This window comes from Leopardus geoffroyi, chromosome D1 (genome assembly GCF_018350155.1).
Source record: "Leopardus geoffroyi isolate Oge1 chromosome D1, O.geoffroyi_Oge1_pat1.0, whole genome shotgun sequence".
Lineage (NCBI taxonomy): Eukaryota > Metazoa > Chordata > Mammalia > Carnivora > Felidae > Leopardus > Leopardus geoffroyi.
In genome coordinates, this window is record NC_059329.1 from 100,898,770 (window position 1) to 100,926,665 (window position 27,896).

A 27,896-nucleotide genomic window follows, 5' to 3' on the forward strand; every position below is an offset into this window, starting at 1 on the left:
CTGAGCTGAGTCAGATGCCTAACTGACCGAGCCACCCAGGTGTCCCTATGTTTGACTTACTTAGCATAATGCCCATAAAGATCCATCCACCTTTGCAAATGGAGATATTCAAAGGGAGAGCAATATCTCATTTTTATGAAGGCAGAAATTTGGAGCTGTCCAGTTAAAGCTGAACCTGTCAAGATCTTCTGACTATAATGTTTGGCTCCCACCTACACCCCTTTGAGAGAGAGAAAGAGAGAGAGAGAGAGAGCATGAGCGGGGAAGGAGCACAGGCAGAGGGGGACAGAGGATCTGAAGCAGGCTCCGTGCTGACAGCAGTGAGCCCAATGTGGGGCTTGAACTCACGAACCATGAGATCATGACCTGAGCTGAAGTTGGACGCTCAACCGGTTGAAAAACCTGGGTGCCCCATCTGGTCTTTTCGTGTTCCACATGCTATTGATTTCTCAATAATACAATTTCTCAGAGTCATTCTGTATGAATTATACAAATTAAAAGATCAAATACAGTGCTCACCATTTAAACACTTAATCATAATAGAGATCCAAAGTCATTGTTATGCACTGATTTTTAATAGGTCATTTATATACCTTCTATTTATGGGAAATAAATTTGTAATAACAGTATCTGTTTTTAATAGCTTTATTGAGGTATAATCCACATAGTATACAATTCACTTATTTAAAGTATATAATTTAATAGCTGTTAATATAGAAGACTGTGAGACAATCAACACTATCTAATTTTACAACATCTCTGCCACCTGAAAAGCAGCTTTGTCCCATTCACAGTCACTTCTTATTCCTCTCCCTCACCATCATCAGCAGTCCCCAGAAAGCACTAATCCACTTCCACTATAGATCTGCTTGTCTAGACATTGCATATGAAAGGAATTATATGCTTTGTTATCTTTTGTAACTTGTTTCTTTCACTTAGCATAATGTTCTTAGCATAAGTGTCATCCACGCTGTGGCAAGTATCAGTATTTCTTTCCTCTTTGTTGATGAATAAAACTCCATCTTATGAATATATAATTCATCCATCCGTTGATTGACATGTAGAATGTTTCTCAATTTCAGCTTTTAGGAATAGTGCTCCTATGGACCCTGGCGTACAAGTTTCTGTGTGGATATATGTTTAATGTCTCCTAAAAGTAGAATTGCTAGATCATTGTTGATACATGTTTAAAACTTTTAAGGAACGCCAAGTGGCTTTGCAAAGTGGCTGCACCAGTTTACAATCCTACTGGCAATTTATGAGACCTCCAGTTTCTCCACATCCTTGCTAACACTTGTTATTTTCTGTCTTCTTTGATTCTAGATGTCCTAGTGGGTATAAAGTGGTATCGCATTATGGCTGAGGTTTGCATTTCCTATTAACCAAAGGTGTTAAACATCTTTTCAGGTGCCTTCAGCCATTTGTATACTTTCTGTGGCGATATGTTTATTCAGATATTTTACCAAGTTTTAAGCTGAGTTATTATCTTTTTATTATTAAGGGGTAGGAGTTATTTATATAGTCTGAAAACAAATTTCTTATCAGACACAAGTATTTTCTTCTACTCTGTGGGTTGGCTCTCACTTTGTTGATGACATAATTTTCAGTACAAAAGGTTTTTAGTTTGGTGAAGCCAATGCATCTTTCAAAGTCACTATTATGTATTAATTTCTAATAAAATATTTTATATCTTCCACTCATGGGAATTAAATTCTTAATAACCATCACTGTTCTGCTGTTTTTCCTGTAGAAATTTTCACTAGATTTGATAGGCACTTCGGGTGGGGGGATGTAGGACTTAGAGATATTGATTGATTTTTTTTTTTTGATAATACAATTCTTTTCATGAGATGAATTTTACATACAATGAAATGAAAACCTTTTAAGTATACAGTCTGATAAGTTTTGGTAAATGTATGTACTCACATAGCCATTAACAAATTCAAGATTGGGGTGCCTGGGTGGCTCAGTCGGTTGAGCGACCGACTTCGGCTCAGGTCATGATCTCACAGTTTATGAGTTCAAGCCCCACATCGGGCTCTGTGCTGACAGCCCAGAGCCTGGAGCCTGCTTCAGATTCTAGGTCTCCCTCTATCTCTCTGCCCCTCCCCCACTCATGCTTTGTCTCTCTCTGCCTCAGAAATAAACATTAAAAAAAAAAAAAAACAAATTAAAGATCTAGAATACTTTTATTAATCCAGAAAGTTCTGTCATGTTCTTCTTCAGTTAATTCGCCCAGATGTAACTACTGTCCTCGTTTGTATTACTGTTTCTTTTTTTTTTAATATGAAATTTATTGTCAAATTGGTTTCCATACAACACCCAGTGCTCATCCCAACAGGTGCCCTCCTCAATAACCATCACCCATCCTCCCCTCCCTCCCACCCCCCTATATCACTCTGTTTCAATGTTTAGTGTTTTGTACCTATTCTATAGCTTCATGTAAATTGAATCATAGCATTTACTCATAGTGTATGGTCTCTTTGTTCTTAGATTCATCATATTGAGGTGTGTGTCATTAGTCCATTACTTTTCTTTGCTAGAGACTATTCTGTCTATCCTGACAACTCTGTCTTTCAAGAGCAATGTATTTGCATTTAATGTAATTGTTAATTTTTTTGGAATAAGTTCATCTTATTGGAGTTTACTTTTTTGTCCCCTTTATAACTTATTTTATTTCTTTTCTATATTATTTTGAGCTAATTGAGTAGATGATTTTCATCTATTATTCAATTTTACCTTCTTTTAACATCTTCTTTTTTAAATAATAGGCTTTATTTTTTTATAGCAGTTTTAGGTTCACAGGTACATTGACTAGAAGTTGTGGAGATTTCCCATGGACCTTCATGTTCCCTGATTTCAGAGGGTCTGAATAGATATTTTTCCAAAGACATGCACATGACCACCAGGTACATCAAAATGTGTTTGACATCACAATTCATCAGGGAAATGCAAATCAGAATCATAATATATGTCATTTGATATCTCTTAGAATGACTATTATCAAAAAGACAAGAGATAAGAAATGTTGCTGACTATGTGGTGAAAAGGGATCCCCTGTGGACCATTGATGGCTGTGTAGATTGGTACAGCCATTATGGAAAATAGTATGGAGGTTCCTCAAAATATTAAAAATAGAACTACCATCCATCAATTCCACGTTGGGTATATATCCACAGGATCTGAAATCATGATTGTGAAGGGCTATCTGCATTCCTAGGTTCATTGCACCATTATTTACAATAGCCAAGGTGTGGTACAACCTCATCCCTGAGTGATGAATCAATATAGAAAATGTGTGATATATATTATTCAGACTTTAAAAAGGGGAAATTTCTACCATTTGCATAACATGGATGGAGCTGGAGGCCTTGATGCTAAGCGAAACAAGAAAGACACAGAGAAATACTGCATGATCTCACTTATGTGTGGAAATGATATAGTTCAATTCACAGAAGCAGAGAGTAGAATGGCATTGGGAGAAATGGGGAGATGTTGGCCAAAGGGTACAAGGTTTCAGTTATGCAGAATGAATAAATTCCACAGATCTACTATATTGCATGGTTACTGTAGTTAACAATACCATAATGTATACTTGAAATTGCAAAAAGGATAGATCTTACACTAAATCTTCTTACACACACACACACACACACACACACACACAATGGTAACTATATAGAAAAGACATATGTGCTAATTAGTTTGATTGTGGTGATCTTTTCACATTATATGCGTATCAAAAAATCAACTTGTACCACTTAAATATATATAATCTTTGTATGTCAACATGCCAATTTTGGGACCACTAGTGCAGTCATGAAGCTTCATAATACCTCAGAAAGCAAAAAGCAGTGAGAACACTGAAAACTTGTTATTTTACTGAATTTGTTTTAAAATAATCTTTGACAGGAATAAAATATTAGTGTTGGAAAGGGTTCCCAGTTAAATAATGAACAGCGTTAAAAGTGAAACGGAATTTTTTTAAGTTTATGTATGTATTTTGAGAGAGAGAGAGAGAGAGAGGAGAGAGAAAGCGCAAGTGGGGGAAGGGCAGAGAGAGAGAGAGAGTCCCAAGCAGGCTCTGTACAGTCAACACAGAGCCCAAGGTGAGGTTCAGCCCACGAACCGTGTTATCATGACCTGAGCTGAAATCAAGAGTTGGATGCTCAACCAACTAAGCCTCCCAGGTGCCCCCAAAATAAAATGGAATCTTGTAATAGTTACCAAGGATGTGATACACTTTAATACACTGAAATCAACAAATTGTATTATTTGTTTGTTTTTTAAAGTTTTTATTTAAATTCCAGTTATTTAACATACGGCATAGTATTAGTTTCAGGTGGACAATATAGTGATTCAACACTTCCATACAGCACTCACGCTCATCACAACAAGTGCCCTTCTGAATCCCCATCACCTGTTTTACCCATTGACATTCCCTCCACTGACCTCCCCTCTGGTAACCATCACTCTGTTCTCTATAGTTAAGAGTCTGTTTCTTTTTTTTTTTCTTTTTCTTTTTTTTCTTCTGTCTCTCTCTCTCTTTCCCCCCCATACTGGTTTGCTTTATTTCTTAAATTCTACATATGAGCGAAGTCATGGTATTTCTCTTTCTCTGACTGACCTATTTCACTTAGCATAATACTCTCTAGTTTCATTCATGTTTTTGCAAATGGCAAGATTTCATTCTTTTTGATGGCTGGATAATAGTCCATTGTGTATGTGTACCAGATCTTCTGTACTCATTCATCGGTCGATAGACAATTGGGTTGTTTCCATAGTTTGGTTATTGAAGATAATGCTGCTATAAAATTTGGGGTGCATGTATCCCTTTGAATTATTGTATTCTCTGTAATCAATGAATCTTAAAGCTTCATGATATAAACTTTGGCATGCAAATAATAAAGGCACATCTGCTAATCTGCTCTGCCCACTATGGGCATCGAAATTCTATTGGCAGTCCTAACTTGAGAATCCATACTACTCCTTTACTAGGGAAGAACAAATAGAGAACTAAAGAGGCTTCCTGCTGCAAAAGTGGGTTCTCTCTACCTCTATTAACTAGAGACAAGTCTAGTGAGTATTTCTGAATGCCTCTGGTACTTTCTTTTATTCCATTGACACAATACAACTTTAAATGAAATAATATCATCCATTTTTTTCCTTCAAGCTAGGCATTACCTTTCTGTACTTCAATCTCAAAAAATATGTTGTATCTCATGTGTATTTTGAAATATTTATTCCATCTTGACAACATATATTATTTTACTTCTTTCCCTCTTAGAGTTATAGATTTCTCTTGTTGTAATTCCTATATACCAATCATACAAACTAGCAGAATATCTCAAGGCCTTTGTAACACTACATTTAAAAAATCTCACACATAATGCCTCCGTTATCTTAATAGTCAAAAAAAAACAAGAAAAATTATTATATATATATATATATACACACACACATATATATATATATATATATATATATATATATATATATATATATTTGGCTTTGGTTCACTAACGTGGAACTTTTAAAAGTGAAACTAATGATAGAATTAAAAGAACTTCTTGACACACAAAGTTAATTCCTTTTCTCTGAAAGTGTTCAAGACAAAACAGGATATCCTATCTGAAATGTGCTATAGTCAGAATTACAAGTCATAGAGAACAGGCTATACTTTATGAATGCTCACTGTTTGAACAGTTGTGATTGTGTCAATATCTTTCTTCTTATCAAACCAGAGTGTAGACTGAGATGTGGGGAATATTTCACGATTGCCAATGTTAGAATTGAGCTCTCAGGAAAAGAAAGAACCAGGATGGCAATATGAAAGAAGCTACTAGCTTGTGGGCAGAAGTACTGAGAAAAGTAAGGAAATCAGATGGATTATATTAGAGAACATTGGGGAAGTAGGAACATACACTATCAGCTTTGCTATCTGTACAGATTAAATAATCAACCAAAACCTTCGATTCATTTTTTGTTTTCTGAGGTAATTTTGAGATGCCATAGCTTTTTCATGGCATTTTTCACTTCTACATTTCTCAGTGTGTAGATGAGTGGGTTGAGAAATGGTGTCCCAATAGTATAAAATACGGCCACCATCTTATCCATGGGGAAAGTGGTTGGGGGGCGTGTATAAATAAATATACATGGACCAAAGAATAAGACTACTACAATGATGTGGGAAGTGCAAGTAGAGAGAGCTTTTTTCTTCCCTTCTGCACTGTGGTTTCTCAGTGAATGCAAGATGACAATGTATGAGATCATCAGTATCACAAAACTGCTTGAGCAAATGGCCCCGCTGTTAGACACCAACAGCGTGTTGATCACGTAAGTGTCCATGCAAGCAAGTTTCAGCAAGGGCTGCAAATCACAGCAGTAATGATCAATCAAATTGGGTCCACAGAAAGGCAATCTCAAGGCCAGGATAATCTGGGCTATAGAATGTATAAAAGACCCTATCCATGCAAGAACAATCAGGATGGTGCAGACCTGCCGGCTCATGATGGTTGGGTAACGTAAGGGCTTACAGATGGCCACGTAGCGATCAACGGCCATGAGGATGAGGACAAAGATCTCCATGCAGCCAAATAAATGTAGTGAAAAGACTTGAGTCATACACTCATTGTACGAGATGATTTTTTTTGCAGAGAGTGCATCCACAATTAGTCTGGGGGCTGTGGAAGTTGAAAAACAGGAATCAGCAAGGGACAAATAAAATAGGAAAAAGTACATGGGGCTCTCAAGTGTCCGGCTGGACTTGATGGTCACAATAATAAGCAAATTCCCTACCACAGTTCCCACATAAAAAATGAAGAAGATTACAAATACCACTTTCTGTCTCATAGGATCTTGGGTCAATCCTAATAGTATAAACTCAGTTACGCTGTTGTTTTGCTGCATAATTTCAGGCAAACTGGAGAAAGCGCAGTTTAGAAAGGATCTGCAAAGAAAAAAAGTATGAAATGAATTCTCCATTTGGAGGTCAAATCTATATGCTTGATCATGGAAGGTTCACTTACCAATGGGTAATCCCTCGTTTTCTTTTGAATAAAGTGGAAATCCCAATATTCACAATCTATTCACCTGACTGCTTATGGAAACGATGAAATATGTCGATAATGAAAGAGTACCTGATTCTTCAGGCATAATAAACATTAATTTAGGGGATTTGTTATGAGAGGGTATCTTTTTGAGCTGAATGTCTTTCTTTAGTTTACAACAAGGACCTATGAGAATAGAATGTTGCAAAATGGAGACAACTCATGCATGATTTATATGCTGTACTTTCCTATTACTTGAACCTGGTAGTTCAGTTATAAAGTCTTTTCTAGTAAACATTCTGAACATTGAAGGAATGATGTAGAAACACTGAGAGTGTTTTCCTTAACAAAAACCTAAACACACACACACAGAGAGAGAGAGAGAGAGAGAGAGAGAGAGAGGAGAGAGAGAGAGACAGTCTTAGCAGTGATCATTCAATCAATTGGTCCACTCAATTGTGAAACTTATTTTAATCTGTTACCTTGACTAAATTTATTTCCTGTTACTTTACCTCTCAATAATTTCTAGTTGCTTACAGTTCTCAATTTGGTATCTATCATTAAACTTTGTACTTTTACAGTTATACAATAATTATACTATATTATGTTGTCCCTTCATTCAGAATTTTTATGGGTCTTTTAGCATATATTCTTTTTTTAATTATTATTTTTTTTAAGTTTTTTTTAAACTTATTTTGAGGTAGGAGGGGCGGGCAAAGAGAAAGGGAGAGACAGAATCCCAAGCAGGCTCTGTGCTGTCAGTGCAGAGCAGGACGCAGGGCTCAAACTCACGAAGTGTGAAATCATGACCTGAGTCGAGATCAAGAGTCAGACGCTTAACCGACTTAGTCACTCAGGCTGCCCAATTTTCTTGAGACACAGGAGAGATTGAGAATGAAATTAAGGATAAATAGAGAACATTTGGCATAAATCAAAATATTTTTTCAAATGTCATGTTATCTTAATTACCAGGGATTTGGAAAATTAGCTAAGGAAGCTCCAAATCATAGTTGAAACTTTTCAAAAGAATTCTTGGAATCTATATTCTTGAGTGTCCCATACCCAGACTTCAGTAAGAGAAGATAGAGACAGGAAGGAAACAAATATTTCCTTATATATACCAAACAATGGAAAAATCCTTTTTTATTCTCATCACACAATAGCACAATTAAAAGATAATTAGAAGGTGCCAAATCGTTTAAGTATATTTACAACATATATTCGGGACAAAGCATAGTTTTCTCAAATATAAATGGGTTTCAGAGGTCAATCTTTAAAAACACAGCACAAATGAATAATGGGCAAAAGAGCTGATTTCAAAAGGAACTCTTCTTATTAAAAATAATGAAGCATGGGAAAAGATACTCAATGTCACTCATAGTTAAATACATTCAAATTTAAATTCCAGTTATATATCTTTTCAACTATCAGATTAACAAAATGACCTTTTTGATGAATGTCTTTTAACAAACAGTGCTGAAAACGATATGGGAAACAATCAACCCCATACATTTTTGGTAGGAGTTTAAGTGGGTGCAATCTCTCAGGGAGTGATTTTCAACATGGATGCTAATTTCAACTGCACCTACACATAGGTCTGGTGATTCTGTTTGCTGCAGATAATCCCACTCATGGGTTCAAAGATAATCATAGCAGCCTTTTCCATGTTGGCAAACGGTAAGAAACAACTTCAATGCCTCTCACAATGGAGCCAAATGAATCAGGGAATGGTATTTTATGCAATCGCTGATAAAAAATGACATTGTCAACACAATATGCAATGATTTCTAAAATATGCTGTAAAGTAAAAGAGTTCAAGACTGTCTGCTGAGGACAGTAATATTTTTATTAACAATATCACACACGCATAGACTCATATCAACTAATTGTATTTGAGAGAGTACCAAAATAGCATAATATATGTGGCCTCAGGGTGGGGAAATTGCATTCTTGGTAACACAGTTAGGGGGATGACCTTCCTTTTAAAATATTGTCTTTGGTGAGTGATAATATGTTATAATCATGTTGCATTAAAAATAAAGCTTTTAAACACCTTAGTAGATGGTTTGTTATTCACATTGGCATATGATTCATTCATAACAACTGTCTTCTGATGTAGGCTGTGGGGACAGCAAGATTCTTAGAGCTAGAGTAAGATTGAGGAGTCTGAGTAAGAGGGTGATTCGGCTATAGGGACAGTTCTGAACTTAAGGCTCTTTACCCCATCATGCACCACCACACTGCCATTCGCTACATGTGCTCCTGAAGTCTTAGGAGTTTGCCAGATATGCTCCTGGTCAAACACTTCAGCAAACAGTAATGAAAACTTGTTTGTGGTTTCTAACGATTAAGTATTATAAAAAGATACCTATTATCTATCTATCATCTCTATCTATCTATCTATCATCTATCATCTCTATCTATCTATCTATCTATCTATCTATATCTCTATCTATCTATCTATCTATCATCTATCTATCATATATCTATCCTATCTATACCTATGTCTGTCTATCTATCTATCTATCTATCTATCTATCTATCTAATCTATAATCTATCTGTATCATCTATATCTATATCTCTTTATATCTATCTACCAATCATCTATCTATCTATCTATCTATCTATCATCTACTTATCTATCATCTATCTATCTATCTATATCATCATCATCATCATCATCATCATCATCCATTATCTATCATCTATATATGTATATATCTATCATCATCCTCTATCATCTATCTATCATCTATCTGATAGAGATAGAGACTGAAACATTTGTATAGTCCACATAAAAATAAATATAAGAGTGACTTACATTAGAATGAAGCAACATAAGGTAGGTAATTTGTATCTGTTCGCTTCTGGATTTAAGCACCTAGAAAAAATGTATATAGTTAATAAGTATTCTTTGAGTGAATGGAATAATTAAGAGAATTTCCTACTGATACAACCCAATAGTGTTTGGTCCTATTAAATACTCAGTTACCACTGAAAAGGGAAGCCTACTCCATCCAAAATAAAGCCATCATCTCCATGGAGCATTTACTGGAACACTCAAAAAATGTTATTTCCAATTGACTATCTCTATGTCAGGAGCTGCTGTGCATTTATTTTATTTCCATCTTCTCAGCTTAGATTGTAAAGTACTTCCAGAAAATTCACCAAACTTTCTTTCCTTCCCACAAATGGCTTTTATGTATTAGATGCATACTGTGGCATTGATCAGATTAATTTTCCCTGAGTATTAAATACAACTAAGTTAATTCCCAACACAAAATCTTACTGGTTTTGATAAGAGCTTATGTAAAGGTTAGGACGTTCAGTTGTTCTGTTTTCTTCACAAGGTAATTTGGCCACTCTTTACTCAAATGAGAATTAAAAAGAACAAAAAAAAGTGTTTCTAAAGTTCTGTCTGATTATCTGGAACCAGGATCTCTTCAATGTCACTAAGACTCAGGTTCTTACCTGCATGCTAGAAGACAAAATCGGTCTCCGATTTATCCCACACTTTCTGAAATCCACGGTCACACGGAATTTTGACTGGGAAATGCTTCTCTTTTCCTTTTCCTATGGTAGTATTTAAATATGAATGATGATAGAGTCTGGGGAAGGTCATTCCCTAAAGTGTCCCTTCCCTTTTAATTAAGAAGCATGAACTAGATGTGATAAAGAACTTAATATTTAATATAATTAGATTACGAGAAAAAAGGTGATATATTCTTGCAGTTAAAGCTGTTTATTTGAATCATAAATGTCATCTTTTGACTGGAATAAGAAAAAAATATCTATAATCCAGTGTCCAAGACGTGGTTCCTGATTCCATTATCCAAGAAAATGAACTGGGACTTCTTAAAGAAATGGCTGATTCTAGGTATGGGGTAGGGAATGTACAAGATGAACTGGAATACCTTGTAATGCTAGAAAGTAAGAAAGTGCTAATGCACACACACACGTACACTCACGCTGTGATGACAACATGCCAAGGGGACACAGGAGCAAACTGAAATAGCCCCTAGTGCCAAAAGCAGGAAAAATAATTGAGCAACAAAATAAATGACACTGAATTGAAATATAACTCATAGTATTAAAAATTCATGAGTTCATATTGATGTAGCAATGAAATAAATAGCTAATAAATAGGGGGTAATAGACAAATCTCCCATAAAAAAGAATTCCTAATGATTATGTAGGTACCCTGTGCTCAAAGAGTCATAGGATAACTCTCAATCCTTCCAAAAGGCACATTGTGGAATGGGGCAGGATGGGGAGGTAAATTTATAAGGAGAAGAAATGTGACAAACACGAACTCAACTAGGTGATCAAGGTTAACATCAACAGCGATGAGTCCCATTGAAAGTATATACTCACTTGTACGAAGTGATGAACATGGCACTTTTCCTCTGTGACCTCTCTCCCCATAACCCACAACACCAGTCTAATCTTGAGTAAAATATCAGACAAACCCCAAATGAAAGTTTTTATATAAAATGTCTGGCTAGTTCTCAAAACGTCAAGTTCACCAAAAAAAAAAAAAAAGAAAGAAAGAAAAAAAGAAAAGTTAAGCATTCACTTATCATGATCAGCACTGAGGAAGGTGTAGAACTGTTGAATCGTTGTATTACACACCTGAAACTAATATATAATAAAGTATGAAACTGTATGTTAGTTATACTTGAAATAAGTAAATAAGAGAACAGTTGGAGGAACTGTCACTGTCTGGAAGTGCTGAAGAAGACATTGACAATGGAGTGTAAGGTGGCATGCTGGATGGGGTTCTGGAGAAGAAAAATGGCATTAGTTAAAAACAAAGCACAGTAAAACCTTGGATTGCGAGTAACTTGTTCTGTGAGTGTTCTGCAAGACAAGCAAATATTTCTAATAAAATTTTAACTTGATAAACGAGTGATGTCTTGCAATACAAGTACTACATCATGCCTAACATGACATGATCACAACTGAGCCAATGGTTCTTCTGTCTCTCTCTCTGTCTCTCACTGTGGGATTGTGGGTGATCATCTCCCATGCTCAGATGCTTGGTCTCAGGCCACAGTGTTTGGTAGAAATCAATGATTTTTCAGGAGGTTGGAAGGTGCCCACAACTGGAACTAGTATATTCTTTGTCACTTCAAAGCATCTATGGACAGTCCTTTGCTTTTCTATAGAAGAGTAAGCTGAGGAATCCTTTGCTTCCTTCTAGGTCAGGCTGCCTGCAGATACAGACCCTTTCCTCTGCTGTCTTTTTGACAGTTATAGCAAATACAGTATATGACAAGTGCTTATTAATATTGTATTACAGTTAACATCCGTGCTAGCAAAAGATGCAGAAGAAGATTCCATTGAGCCAATAGATAGCAGTGATTTTGTTACTGATAGTGAAAGTCATCCTGCGTAATAATTCTCCACTCTCTTATTACCCTCACACCAGGCACGAAGATTTTCAAAGGTAAGTGCTGGTCAATTTGTTTATTTTTCTTATATGTTGTATTTTCTTTATTATTTGGTACTATATTACAGTATCGTAATCATTTTTTTTTATTATATGAAATTTATTGTCAAATTGGTTTCCATACAACACCCAGTGCTCATCCCAAAAGGTGCCCTCCTCAATACCCATCACCCACCCTCCCCTCCCTCCCACTCCCCATCAACCCTCAGTTTGTTCTCAGTTTTTAACAGTCTCTTATGCTTTGGCTCTCTCCCACTCTAACCTCTTTTTATTTTTTTTCTCTTTTTTTTCTCTTTTTCTTTTCTTTCTCTTTTTTTTTTCTTTTTTTCTCCCCCTCCCCCATGGTCGTAATCATTTTTATAAGAACATTTTTGGTGTGTGGAATGAATCATCTGAGTTTCCATTATTTCTAACGGGGAAATTTGCTTTGATATACAAGCGCTTTGGGTTATAAGCATGTTCCTGGGAATGAATTATGCTCACAAGCCAAGGTTTTACTGTACCCTGAATAAAGTATGGATATTAGTTAAAAATCATGTGTTCACATCAAGTGAATTAGTTGTGACAAATGTACCATAGTATGTAAGATGACAACAGGAGAAACTGAGCGCACGGTATATGGGAATTCTCTGTATCATTTCCACAATTCCCGTGTAAATGTAAACCTGTTATAAAATATAAAGTTTATTAAAAATAAACAGCTTATTTCATTTAAAACATCATCAAAGTTTATCTGTGTTTTAGCATGGCTCAGAAATTTCTTCCTTTTCAATGCTGGGTAACATTCCATTGGATGTATGCCACATTTTATTTATTCATATGTTGATGGACACTTGGGCTGCTTCCATATTTTGGCTATCATGAATAATGCTGCAATGGACATGAGTGTACAAATATCTCTTCCAGTCCCCACTTTCAATTCTTCTGCTATAACCCAGAAGTAAAAATCCTGGATCACATGGTCAGTCTATTTTTAACTTTCTGAAGAAAGTCATAGTGTGATTCACAGTGGCTGCACCATTTTTATATCCATTTTTTAAAAAAATTTGTTTAATGTTTATTTATTTTTGAGAGAGACAGAGACAGAATGTGAGTGGGTCAGGGGCAGAGACAGAAGGATCCAAAGCAGAATCTGAAGCAGGCTCCAGGTTCCGAGCTGTCAGCACAGAGCCCAACGTGGGGCTTGAACTCACGAGTTGTGAGATCATGACTTGAGCCGAAGTCGGACGCTCAACTGACTGAGCCACCCAGGCGCCCCACAATTTTTATATTCTTATGAACAGTGTGTACACAAGTGTTTACTGATGCTGAGTATCTTTTCATGTGCTCTTTACCCATTTGCATACAGGTATGTTTTGAGAAATATTTATTCAAGTCCTTTGTTGATACTGAGGTGTCAGAATTCCACGAGTTGCCGTTTTACTCTGTTGATATTGACCTTTGATATGTAGAAATGTTTTTGAGGCAGTTTAATTAATTAATTGATTTCTTCTGGGCCTGTGTTTTGGTGTCATATTCAAGAACTTAATGTGTAAGCTAATGTCCTGAAGCTTTTTTTTTTTCATTTATATTTTCTTCTAAACATTTTATAGTTTTAGCTCTTATATTTAGGTCTTGATCCATTTTGAGTTTATTTTGGATATGGTATATGTTAAAGGTCAACCTTCATTCTTTTCCACATGAATATCTAGTTTTTCCAAAGCCGTTTGTTGAAAAAACTCTTTTTCCCCTTGGATGATCTTGGCACCCTTGTCTTTTCACCATATTTATAATGGTATATTTCTGGGCTCTCAAATCGATTCCATTTGTCTATGTGCCTGTCTTTATGCCAGTACCACACTGTGTTGATTATTATAACTTTATAATAAGCTTTAAAATCAGGAGATGTGAGACATACAGCTTTCTCTTTTCAAGAATTTTTTAAAGCTAAAGATCACTTGAGGTTCCATATGAACCTTTCAACTGAGTTTTCTCTACCTCTAAAATTATCATTGAGGTTTTATAGGGGTTATATTAAATATGTATTGTTTTAGATATTATCGACATCTAAACAATTATTGAATCTCCTGATCCATGAAAAAATGTGGTATCTTTCAGAGTATACACACACACGCACACACACACATACATGTGAAGAGATTTATTATCAAGAATTGGCTTTTGTGTATATGGAGGCTGGAAAGTGCAAAAGCTGTACAGCCAATGTCCCATTCTGAGCCTAAAGACCAGAAACTGCTATAAACCAGTAAGAGCTGATGTCCCAGTTAGGGTCCAGAGGCAGAAGGCTGCTGTAGAATGAGGAAGAGTAATGTGTCAGTGTGCCAGCCATCAGACAGGAAGAGATAATGGTTCAGTTCAAAGGCTCATGGGCAGGAAACTTCCCTCTTACTCAAGGGAGATCAGCCATTTGTAATTTTCAGGTCTTCATTTGGTTGGATGAGGACCCTACATCAGTGAGAGCAATGTGCTTTATTCAGTCTACCAATTCAAGTGTTAATCCCAGCCAGAAAAACCTCATACTCATGACACAAAGCAATAGTCAAAAAAATATTTGTGCACCCTGTGGCCCAGGCAAGTTAACGTATAAAATTAGCCAACACAAGTCCATTGTTTATCAACCTAGCACCTATACATATCACCTTAAGCCATACTTAATCTCTAAATAAAGACAACACAAGGTCACAATTCCACCTAACATTATACAACTGTCCTGCATACAACTGAAAATGCACTAAACTCTCCACAAGAAGGGAAGGTAAAGTTTTGGGGTGATTATTTTCTTCTTGATATTCAGTAAGTTAAATACTGTGATAGAAACTAAGAAATACAAAACTGGCATTATAAAAAGGAAGCAAAATTTTTGCTAGTGAATCACTAAGGATAACAATGTGTGGTGCCTCTCCCATTTCTATCCTTTGATTACAGGACCTGGCTATGGGAGGAACAGCTGCATATAATGGGTGCTGATTCAGAACACACACGGCCTTCCAGAGAACTGAAGACTCTTGCTCCATCCCTGCAAGGTATTGCCACCCAGCTGGTACTATAACTAATTCTGTAAAGGGTCATCCCACCATTTTATCAGGACAATTGCCTCAAGATAATGGCAAATATGGCAAGACCAGCGAATTCCATGAACATGAGTCCATTGTGACACTTCATTTGCTGTGAAGTGAAATCACTGATAAGAAGCAATGCTGTATCTAAAACTATGATGGTGGATAAAAAATTCTTTAAGTGCATGGATGGTAGTTGTGGCAGAAGCATTGCATGCAGGGAAGGCAAATACATATCCAAACAAGTGCCTATCCCAGTAAGAACAAATTATTACCCTTCCATGATGGAAGCAATCCAGTGTAATCAACCTGGAACCAGGCTGATCATGCTGAGTAATGGTGCCATATTGAAGACTCAATGTTGTTTCTGTTGCTGGTGGACACTTATCAGTGGTCATGGCCAGGCTAGCTTTGGTGAGTAGAAGTCTATATTGTTGAGCTCATATATAACCTCCATCCCTGCCACCATGGCCACTTTGTTCATGAGCCCATTGGGAGATGATGGGAGTGGCTGGGGAAAGAGGCTGACTGGTATCCACAAAATGGGTCATCCCATCCACTTGATTATTAAAAATCCTCCCTTGCTGGTCAGTGTTTGGTGAGCATTCACAAGGGACACAAATATCTTCATGTGTTTTTACTCATTCATAATGGTATGTAAACATGCCTCTTCCTCAAATTTTCTTGTTACCAATTTTCCAATAATGTTTCTTATAAGTCCCTGCCCATTTAGCCAAACCATTGGCCAAAACCCATAAATAAGTATACATTGCACATCTGACCATTTTTCCTTCCATGAAAGCGAAGAACCAGGTACACTGCTTGAAATTCTACTCACTGAAAGAATTTCCCTATGCCATTGACCTTTAGGGATTTTCCGTAATGGGGCTGTAGTGCTGCATCTATTCACTTTTGAGCTGTGCCCACATATTGCTGCAGAATTATCTGTATAATAGTCCAAGTCGAATTATCTAATAGCCCAATTATCTGTATAAGGCCCAAGTCTTTTTTCCTTCTGTCAATTGATCACAGTGAACTCCCTGCCCCCCCCCTTAAGGCCTTGGGTGTAGGCTGGGAGAGAGAAGGCATTGTAGCAAAAGTGGGGACCATAACATTTGGCCATTTTTTTGTGTATGTAATTTTGCCTTCGGTTCCTGCTTGGGTGAGATCACATATACAGCAGTCTCTTTATTTTGGGGGAATATGTTTCAAGATCCCCAGTGGATGCCTGGAACTGAATAGTACTGAACCCTATACATACTATGTTTTTTCTATACATACATACCTGTGATAAAGTTTAATTTATAAATTAGGCACAATAAGCAGTTAACAACAATAATAAAATAGGTCTGCTTATTCCTTTTATCCAGTGCACAATTAGGTTAATAAAAGACCATAGGCCCCTATTGGAGAAGACTGAGGGAAGGATTAATATATACATTTTTGGCAAAAAAAGTGTATACACACACACACACACACACACACACACACACACACATTTTTGGCAATGTCCCGGGGTTCTTCTGCAAGGGATCCAATCTCCCCTTGATTCAAGGAATTTTGAGTCTATAAACTGGTTCCAGTCTAGAAATTGATTGCCAGACCATGAATTTCTGTCTGTATGATTAAGTTACACTTTTGTTTACTTAACCTAGAACTTTTTTGCTAACACGGATCAAGTAAGACTTGAATAGGCTTCCTCTCGATTTCGCTTCTAGGAACACCACCATGAACTAGTGAACACTTTAAGTTGGCTTGTACTGGGGCGCCTGGGTGGCGCAGTCGGTTGAGTGTCCGACTTCAGCCAGGTCACGATCTCGCGGTCCGTGAGTTCGAGCCCCGCGTCGGGCTCTGGGCTGATGGCTCAGAGCCTGGAGCCTGTTTCCGATTCTGTGTCTCCCTCTCTCTCTGCCCCTCCCCCCCGTTCACGCTCTGTCTCTCTCTGTCCCAAAAAAAATAAATAAAAACGTTGAAAAACAAACCTTCCTTTAAGTTGGCTTGTACTGATTATTCTGATTGCTATTTTGATTCCGCTGTCGTTTATGGGGAGCACACCCACCTTGCCTTTAAGGAGGCTGAGTATTGGGGCACCTGAATGGTTCGGTCAGTTAAGCATCCAAATTTCGATCTCGGCTCACGTCATGACCTCACAGTTCGTGAGTTCGAGCCCCGTATTGGGCTCTTGTGCTGGCAGCATGGAGCCTGTTTGAGATTCGGTCTCTCCCTGTCTCTGCTCCTTTCTCTCTCATGCTCTCTCTGTGTCTCTCTTGGAATAAATAAATAAACAAATAACTTTAAAAAATTAAAAAAAAATAAAAAGGTTGAGTGTTACCACTTGGCCACTGTTACCTGGGATCACATAACTCCCACTGCATTGGGATTTCCCAGTTCAGTGACCCTAGCTCCCATGAGAGTTTTGGCCTACAGAAAGCAGTGTTGCAGAGCTTTTCAAGGGTGCTGGGACTCACCTGACAAATTTATTTCTTATGGTCATGATCAAAGATGTATCTTCTGGACACTCCCAGGATGGTTAAGTATCTTAAATGACAAATCCATTCTAACCCTACAATTTCCCTATACCTTTATTTTATTTTGAAAGAGAGAGAGAGAGCATGGGGTGGGGCAGAGAGAATGGGAGAGAGAGAATCCCAAGCAGGGTCTGCACAGTCAGCTCAAAGCCCCACTTGGGGCTTGATTTCACGAAATGCGAGATCATGACCTGAACTGATATCAAGAGTCAGACCCTTAACTGACTGAGCCACCCAGACGCCCCTTTTTTATACCTTTAAATCTCTCCCTCCACATTAAACCAAAGCAGGTGTGGGTTTCTAATTTGCTTACCTTTGGTTCATGTTTTAGCTAACAAGCTGAAAAGCTGTTAGCTTTTCCTCAGTCCCCCAGCTGCAACATTAAATGAAGAATCTCGGGGTGCCTGGGTGGCTCAGTTGGTTGAGAGTCCGACTTCAGCTCGGGTCATGATCTTACGGTTCATGGGTTCGAGCCCCGCATTGGGCTTTCTGCTGTCAGCTCAGAGCCTGGAGCCTGCTTCGAATTCTGTGTCTCCCTGTCTCTGCCCCTTCCCCGCTCGTGCTTGGTCTCTCTTTCTCTCTCTCTCTCTCAAAAATAAATAAAAACATTAAAAAAATAAAAAAAAATAAATGAAGAATCTCTACTTAGTGAACCCATATCGACGAATTTGGTTTGGAGTACCTGGGTGGCTCAGTCAGTTAAACATCCAGCTCTTGATTTTGGCTCAGGTCATGATCTCACAGTTTGTGAGATCAAGTCCTGTGTCTTGTCCTGAGTGGGGCTCTGTGCTGGGTGTGGAGCCTGCTTAAGATTCTCTCTCTCCCTCCACTGCTCTCTCTATAAACAAACAAACAAACAAATAAATTTGGCTTCATTGAATTTTGTTTCTCCCATGATTATCCTATCCTTTTTTTTTATTTGAAAGAGTGGGAGCAGGGGAGAGAGGCAGAATGAGAGAGAGAGAGAGAGAGAGAGAGAGAGAGAGAGAACCCTAAGTAAGCCTCACACCCAGTGTGGAGCCCAGCGTGGGGCCCAGCGTGGGGCTGGATTCCACGACCCTGGGTCACCTTAGCCAAAATCAAGTGTTGGATGCTTCCCCACTGAGCCATCCAAGAGCCCCTATCCTGTATTTTTAGTATCCGTTCCCACATGTATTCCGCAGATTTCTGTCTTTAAAAATTGGAAAACTCAAGTTGTTATTTTGGAGTGTAATATGGTCCTCGTGGATTATACTTTGTACCTCACCTTTAGGGGCCTGCAGGGACTCAAGTCTAGTTATGGGTCTAGGAGCAAAGAGAGTGGTGGGGTGGGTCCTGAGGAGAATCAGCCACTTCTTTCAGGGAAACTGCCTCCAGAGGGGCCATTACAGTTTCGTCAGGCAATGCACAGTTAATCCTTTAGACTAAGAGGGAGAAGCCACTTCAGCTGGCAAAGAAGACCCATATTCTCTGTTCCCTCCTCCTCCCCGTAATCTAAGGATGAATCTGGCTTTCATCCATGACTGTTTTTTCTCAAATCGTCATCCTATATCAAGTTCTTTTGTTTATACTCTCAAATATTTCTTAAACTCTTTTCTATCTTTCTGTGTCAGTCTGGGTCCCCTAGATGCAGACTCTGCGATGGGGAGTTTTAGAAAAGTGATTAACAAGGAGAAGGGCTGAGAGAGAAGAAGCTGAGGAGTGTAGTAGGAGAAGAAAGTTGGGGTCCCAACTGGAGCTTGGCTTCAGCCTCGAGCCATGGGAGCTCTGGGGTATACGTTGTAATACAGGACTGGTTCCACCTTGAGTCAAAGGAATGAGCCTTTTTTACCCTTGTTCCTCTCATTCATTGGCCACTGCTGGGTCCTGGGATGGTAGGCATAGCCTACAATTTTCTCCGGTGAAAATGTACAGAAAATATGGGGCTCTGAGCTCTGAGCTGTTAGTAGACCAGACACACAGCAGCTGGGGGCACTGGAGGATTGAAGAGAAATGGAGATGGACATAGCAGTGCCCACCGCATTCCGCATCCCCACTGGCGCCACCAGAGTTCAGGCCTCCATCGTTTCACACCCAAATTACCACAGCAACATCCCAACCTCTTCTGCCGCCACTCTTGTCCCCTCCAGTTTCCTACGCTGACAACCCATATAGTTATCTCAAACTCATATTAAAGTGCATCACTCACTGGCTTAAAAGGTCTTTCCGTATTTGCCCCGTGGTATTTAGCGGTAAGATTGAACGTGATTCTGAGACCAGTCTTCAGCTCCCCTGTTCCTGTCTATCCAGGTTCATGTCACGCTGCTGACCATTTTTAAGCTCATTGTCCAGCACATCGCCTGGCACGCGGTGAGAGCTCAATAAACAATTGTTGGATGAACAGATGAATTAACAACCACATGCACACTGATTTTCATCCTCTGGCCCTGGTTATATATTCTCTCTGGTAGGAATGGTCCCACTCCCCCTGATGCATACATGTTCATTCTGCAAACCTAGTTTCAAGCTTGAAGTTTCATTTTTTATGTCCTTTCATCTTGGGAACTTTCCTGAACCCCTGAGTCTTTGTCGTGTGTCCCTCCAACATGCTTTCATAGCACCCTGTGCTGCCACTATCTTACCATTTATAACACGGTGTCGTCATTTTCTGCTCCCCTCTGGGTGCCTCTCAGTGGAGCCTAAGCTCTGTGAAGAAAGACCCGGGTTCCTCTCTATTCACCACTGAAACCCCAGCAACTATCAATCTGTCTGATCTATTCTTTGGGCTCAAGAAATGTCTGTTGATTAATGAGGGAGGGATGGAAGGAATAAATGGGATATATTTATCCTGAAGTTGTTTTGTGTGTAGGGGGAGTCACGTATGTTTAAAAACACCTTTTCATAATGAAATGTTACCAAAAAGTAATCTAACTGATAGAGAAAAATAACAGAAACAGCTCACATTCATAAGATGATGAAATCTTGCTGAGAGCATGGGGAATATCAAGGTAAGCTATTCTCGCACTGAACATCTCAGGTTCAATTTTTTTTCATTACCCAGTTTAAGCAGGAGTAAAAAACAAATTGTAGTTTCTCTAAGAGATCTAGCCAGAATTCTGAGTCGGAATCAGATAAAAGGAGGAAAAAAAATTCCCTACCCACCAGTATTTTTTTTCTCTACATTATATTGACTTTGTTCACCTTCTTTTATACTTTTATTTTTTATTTACTATTTATCACTCACTATACATTATTCTACTTGTAGAAGGTATTCTGAGTTATCAGGTAAGTACTTTATGGAGTATAAATGTATATTAAAAAATGAAAATTCCTGTCTGACATTACAATATTCTTTTATTTGAGTCATTGCATTTTCTATGGCTTATCAGCATAAGATGGGTGACGTGAGCAATACAAAATGATTCTGAAGTCTGCAAGGAAATTTGGACACATGGCATAATATTCTTCACTTAGCTCTTAGAGGTTAAATGGGTACATACCACAATATTAGAGTGAACTAAATTATATATAATTATGATATATAATGTGTGTATATAATAATATGACATGTGTACATATACCATATTTTACATATTATATATTATATATGTGGCATCCGGCATAGCCTTTAGTTCATGGTAGCTATTATAATTATCTTTCTATCATCTTTGCCTGGTGCTGTATCAGAGCGTGTAAAAGCACGGTCTTATAAATCAGGTAGATTCTGATTAATGACTCTCATATACCTACTTTGATACTTCCCCCTTCCGTTTCCTTACCTATAAAGTGGGGATAATAACAGTGCCTATTTCTTTGGATTGTCCTAGAGATTGATGCTCAATACCAATATAATTTTACATTAGAATTTAATTTTTAATTTCTTAATTAGAATGAAAGCTTATGAATCCATATACATGAATGAAGCTAGGAAAACTAAGCCCCAATTTGGTAGAATTGTCCAAATATGCAAAGAGTGATCCTGGGTTAGTTTTTTGTCTTTTTCTTGCACCCATTTCTGCTCTTTGCAATGTAGAATCTATGATTCATACCAGTCATTTTTTTTCTTCTATATCTTATAGGTATTCCTTGCTGAGATCATCCAAAATGTCTTTTCGATCCTTGCTTCAATTGAATCAATGTTGTGCTACGCGCATATTTATTTCTCCCCTGAAATAGCTTTCCTACTACACAATTTCCTAATGGCATTTTTCATCTGGTCATTTCTCAAGGTATAGATTAAGGGGTTTAACATGGGAGTTATCGTAGTGTAGAACACTGCCACTGCTTTATCAATAGATAAAGTAGCTGCGGGTCTCATGTACACAAATATGCAGGGCACAAAGAATAAGACGACCACCGTGATGTGGGAGGCACAGGTGGAGAGGGCTTTGCGCCTTGCCTCTAAGCTGTGGTTCCTTAGGGAGCGCAGAATGACCACATAGGAGACCATCAAGAGGAGGAAGTTTAACAGACAGATGAATCCACTGTTGGCAGCAACGAAGAGGCCTAGAGTGTGGGTATCAGTGCAGGCAAGATTGAGCAAAGGGTTCAGATCACACATAAAGTGGTCTATGATGTTAGGGCCACAGAAGGGTAATGGGATGATAAAGAGGATCTGTATGGTTGCATGAAGAAAGCCTCCCACCCACACCACTCCCATTAACAGGACACACACCCGCCGATTCATGATGGTCGTGTAGTGCAATGGCTTGCAGATGGCCACATAGCGGTCATAGGCCATCACTGTAAGCAGGATGACATCAGCACCTCCAAAGAAATGTTCCCCAAAGATTTGGGTCATACATACATTGAATAGGATGGTCTTCTTCTCACGGAGTGAATCTACAATCAGTGTAGGGGTATTGACCGAGGAATAGCAGGCATCAATGAAGGAGAGATAGGCCAAGAAAAAGTACATGGGGGACCCCAATAATGGGCTGGCAGTGATAGTGACCACGGTGAGCCCATTTCCTACCACAGAGACGATGTAGATGACCAAAAACATAACAAATATGATTTTCTGCATCTTTGGATTCTCTGTGAGCCCCAGTAGAACAAACTCCGTCACGTTGTTCCTATTGTCCATTATTTCATATTATGGTTGATTACATTACCTGAAAAGAAAAAGCTTTTTTGATTAATGCAACCTTGAATTTATTGAGGCTCTTCATCTAGTAAATAACAAATGCCTAGATTCTTAGAGTTGTGGATTCTCACGAGGTTTGTTTGAGATAGAAAGTAAGATCTGAGTTCTTGACGATGACTTAAGTTATCTCCTGGGTGAAGATTCTGTTAAGAGCACTGACATGAAAAACTTTGCAAACACACAGGCAGGAGATCACCTGTGCACACCTCCTCATCTGAAAAGACTTAGGGCCTATCTTGAAGTTATCATATTGCAGCTAAGTGTGAAAAAAGTGGTAGGAAATGGATGTAAAGGCTATGAATGCAACGCTAGGAATTTTTCCTTTATCCTTAAGAAATGGAGAACCATGGAAGGTAATTGAGAATATGAATGGGAGGGCGAAGAGGAGTTGGAGGAAGGGTGAATCTTGGATACAACTCTCGTAAAGACCTTTGTGCATCTTGGATGAAGTCGGCTGAGGGTCAGTAAGGGGATGGAAGTCAGAGAAAGAAAGCCCCATATCCAAACTATTTATAATAGTTGGCAAAAAGTGTAACAGGGTATTTCTTAAGAGAATAGTATAAAGGGCTCTAGGAGTTACTATAAAGTAATTGATAATGCATGTTACCAAATGCCAGTAATATTATAAAAGATAATAAGTATATTTTTAATGATTTATTGCTATATGCATGGCATGGTAGTAACCTGTGTGATTTACATTATTTCATCTGTTTTGCAAATGTAGAAACAATCTCAGAGACTGATGTTAACAGTAATAATAATGATTCTGTTAACTAAAACTACTGGATACTTGTTGTGTTCTGGTTTTGCAGAAATGTGGTTGTTTCATTGTCACTACAAACCCATGAGATGATGGAGCACCTTGATGGCTCAATTCGTTAAGCGGAGCCCTTGGTTCCATCTCAGGTCATGGTCTCACAGTTGTGAGATCCAGCTCCGTGTCAGGTTCCACGGGGAGCCTTGCTTGAGTTTCCCTCTCTCACCCTCTACTGCTCGTGCTCTCTCTCTTTCTTTCTCTAACAAACAAACAAATATATATATATGATTACCACTATTATTTTATACTTACAGTATACAGTAGGCAATACAATATAGAGAAGTTAAGGGTCCTGTCCAAATCAAGCAGAGAATAAAGGGCAGAGCCAAGATTATATCACATTATACTTGTTGACTTTTTTCTTCCAAAACTTTAATCCATTCCCTACATTGTTATGTTATTACAAACAATGCTGAACTCGTTATCTCTTTTTGATGTGACCATAATAATTACAATGACTTTAATACCACTTCAGAAGCAAGTGTTCATGAAGCAATTTCATCAACAGACACACACACACACACACACACACACACACACACACGATCACCAAGTATCAACACATCAAAATCACTAAATACATCAGAATCACTAAATATTAACAAAAATGTGGTGCTGCTTTCATTGAATATCCCTTTGACCTTGGCCTCTTCCACAGCCCCATTTTCTCCCTTCCCAATCTGCTTGCAAGCATGGGTCCCCAGACTCTGCTAAATGTTGAAAATGACGACCACAGTTGTTACGTGTAATGTATTGGTTGTAGAACTAGAGAGACCATATTGGAATCTTGCCTCTTCTACTTGCAACTTCTTTTATCCCAGGTACATTTCTTGGCACCCTACATCCTTGTTTCCTCAGGTATAAAGTGAGAATGATAATATCCATGTCCTGGGTGTTATGAGAATTGATTGACGAAACATACATGAACATAGCCACCACATTACTGTGGGCACACAAAAAACTTACACCAATTTTTGTGACTGTGCCTGCACCTAAGAGATAGGGAGAATTGGCATTTTGAGCGAAATACAGAAAAACATTTGACCATGCAACAAGCTCAGGAAGATTAATCTCTAATTCTACTTTTCAGGAAGGCACAGGGACCCACATTATCTGTAGCAGTTAATCTAAGGAAGGGCTGTCCCTGTTCATGCTTGGGCTAAATGACGGATGATCTATTTCATGTATTACTCATATGTATGTCTTTTCTGTGTTTGGAGTGTATTTACATTTGATTTTCATGCTCATGATTTGTCTTGGATGTTAAGGGAGAGGTCTCTTGCAATACCAAGTGCCTGGTTGATCAGAGAGCTGGGTCCTACAACATTTCACAATCTCTATGAGCCTCAGATTGTTCATTTGCCAAATTAGGCCAATGATACTTATCAACTATCTTCTGAAGAACTTGGGAGAGGATAAAATATTACTATACTTAAAAGTGTTGAAACATAGTGATTAGTATATAGAGAAGGTAACCCTCTTTAAGATGCTTCAACGCTGTTGAAAAACTTACCTTGTACTCTTAGATGATCTTAATGATGTTTGGGGGTTTTCAGAAATAATCCCATCTTCTAACTGACCTCTTCTTGGATAAGAAACTTAGACTATGAAAGTTATGGCACACTCAGACTGAGACTACTTAGGTAATTCAGTAACAAATCAATAGCTGTGCAGAAAGTGTTTCTATTAGTCCAAATCTTTCCTTCTAGCCTAAAGCCCCAAAATTGTTCATAGAAAGCCTGGGATTTAAATTTAGAGTGAATTCTTTTGACACACTGTGGAGAAATGACCTACAGATGGCTCTGGTCCTAGAGGCAAGAGGTAAGAAGTGTGGAAGAAACACTTTCAAATGAGTCATTCCTACCATAATGAAACTTGCTCTGAAGATGTAACTTCTCCAAAATATTTTCACCTTGCACTGCATGGATATTTAAAGAGGTTTCCATAAAGGCTCAAGGACCTTGTCTTTTAACTGCTGCTTTCTCTCTCTGGAATTAATTATCCCCTCTGACGGAAAGGCTTTGTCTTAGAAGTAGGTATGCTGAAGAGACATGTTTGAGAAATGTCCGATTTTGAATAGGGAATTGCATTCCCTGTGTTTGGAACCTGAACTTACGGGAATTCCCTTTCTCTATGTAAATCCGGATTTCCAAGAAAGCTGGATGTCATGGGAATAGGAAAATGACATAATTCCAGAGTGGGGACCTGTGATGGAGTTAATCTGTTGACCCATGTCACAGACAGAACTTCTGCCTTCTTAACAATATTAACACTTTTCTGTAAACCTGTTTCTGATTGCTTGAGTGCTAGAGCAGTGAGGGCATAAAATCAATGGAATGGCAGCCATGAAAGAACTTGACTCCAAAAGTTGTTGGTCATATTCATCAGAGGGCTATGGAAAGTAAACAGAAATTCTAAGTCTCCCAGTTAGTAATCGCTGGGACTTATGGTCTGGTCAGTAAGGAATACTAGGCAACATTAAAATTGTGGAGTGATATCAAAACACAGGCAGAAAGTTCTAATTTTAACCACCAGAATTGTTCCACATTCTTGTCACTTGCTATTGTTAATTATTTTCCTTTTAGTCAGTCTAGGAGGTTTGTAGTGTTATATTATTATGGTTTTAATTTGCTTTCCCTGATGACTAATGAGGTTGAGCATTTTTTTTCATATTATTGACCATTTGTGTATTTTTTAAAAAATTTATCTTCAAGTCCTTTGTACAATTTAAAAATGGCAGTTGTAGGCTTTTTATGACTATAAAAATTCTTTATACTTTCTAGATATAGATCTTTCTTCATACCTATTTATATGTATATATATATATATATATGTAATAAATATAAAATATATATTTATAGTTTGCCTCCTTCCCATAAGAGACTCTTAAATACAGAGAACAAACTGAGGGCTGATGGCGGGGGGGCAGGAGAGGGGAAAATGGGTGATGGGCATTGAGGAGGGCACATGTTGGGATGAGCGCTGGGTGGTGTATGTAAGCGATGAATCATGGAATCTACACCTGAAACCAAGAGCACATTGCATATACTGTATGTTAGCCAACTTGACTATAAATTATATATTAAAAATTATATATATATTTGTATATAACTTGTATATAATGCCATGTATATAAGTTGTACATAATATAAAATATTTATACATAATATATTTATATAGTTTTCTCCTAGTCCATGGGTTGCCTTTTCATTTATTTATTTATTTATTTATTTTATATTTATTTTCTAATTTTTTTTAAATTTTTTTTTAATGTTTATTTATTTTTGAGACAGAGAGACAGAGCATGAATGGGGGAGGGTCAGAGAGAGGGAGACACAGAATCTGAAACAGGCTTCAGGCTCTGAGCTGTCAGCACAGAGCCTGATGCGGGGCTCAAACTCATGGACCGCGAGATCATGACCTGAGCCGAAGTCAGCTGCTTAACCGACTGAGCCACCCAGGTGCCCTGCCTTTTCATTTAAAAATTTTTTTAATATTTATTTTTGAGAGAGACAGAGACAGATGCGAGTGGGTTAGGGGCAGAGAGAGAGGGAGACACAGAATCCAAAGCAGGCTCCAGGCTCCGAGCTGTCAGCACAGAGCTCGTTGCCGGGTTCAAACTCAGAAGCTGTGAGATCATGACCTGAGCCGAAGTCGGACACTCAACGGACTGAGCCACCAGGCGCCCCGCCTTTTCATTTTTAATAAGATAACATCTGACCAGTAGAAGAGTTAAAATATTAATGTTTCAACTTTCAGTTTTTCTTATAGTGCTTATCGTGTGATATTTAAGAACTATTGATCTACTCCAAGGCTAAAAATAAGTTTTCTAGTATTTTTATGTGTTTAGCCTTCCACACCTAGATCTCTGACTCATTTTGAGTTAATA

The 27,896-nt window shown here is 38.1% G+C and overlaps 2 protein-coding genes across 2 annotated transcripts; both read right to left on the reverse strand.

Moving 5' to 3' along the window:
- Window positions 1–5,976: 5,976 nt before the first annotated feature.
- Window positions 5,977–6,909, reverse strand: LOC123602639 (olfactory receptor 4C11). Its single transcript, XM_045487099.1, has one exon. It carries the CDS (start codon window positions 6,907–6,909, stop codon window positions 5,977–5,979), a length of 933 nt encoding a protein of 310 aa, XP_045343055.1.
- Window positions 6,910–22,200: 15,291 nt separating this feature from the next.
- On the reverse strand, window positions 22,201–23,130 carry LOC123602640 (olfactory receptor 4C46-like). Its single transcript, XM_045487101.1, has one exon. It carries the CDS (start codon window positions 23,128–23,130, stop codon window positions 22,201–22,203), a length of 930 nt encoding a protein of 309 aa, XP_045343057.1.
- Window positions 23,131–27,896: the final 4,766 nt, after the last annotated feature.

Coding starts and splice junctions, on each gene's coding strand:
- LOC123602639 (XM_045487099.1), bottom strand. CDS start 6,909: ATGCAGCAAAACAACAGCGTAACTGAGTTTATACTATTAGGATTGACC.
- LOC123602640 (XM_045487101.1), bottom strand. CDS start 23,130: ATGGACAATAGGAACAACGTGACGGAGTTTGTTCTACTGGGGCTCACA.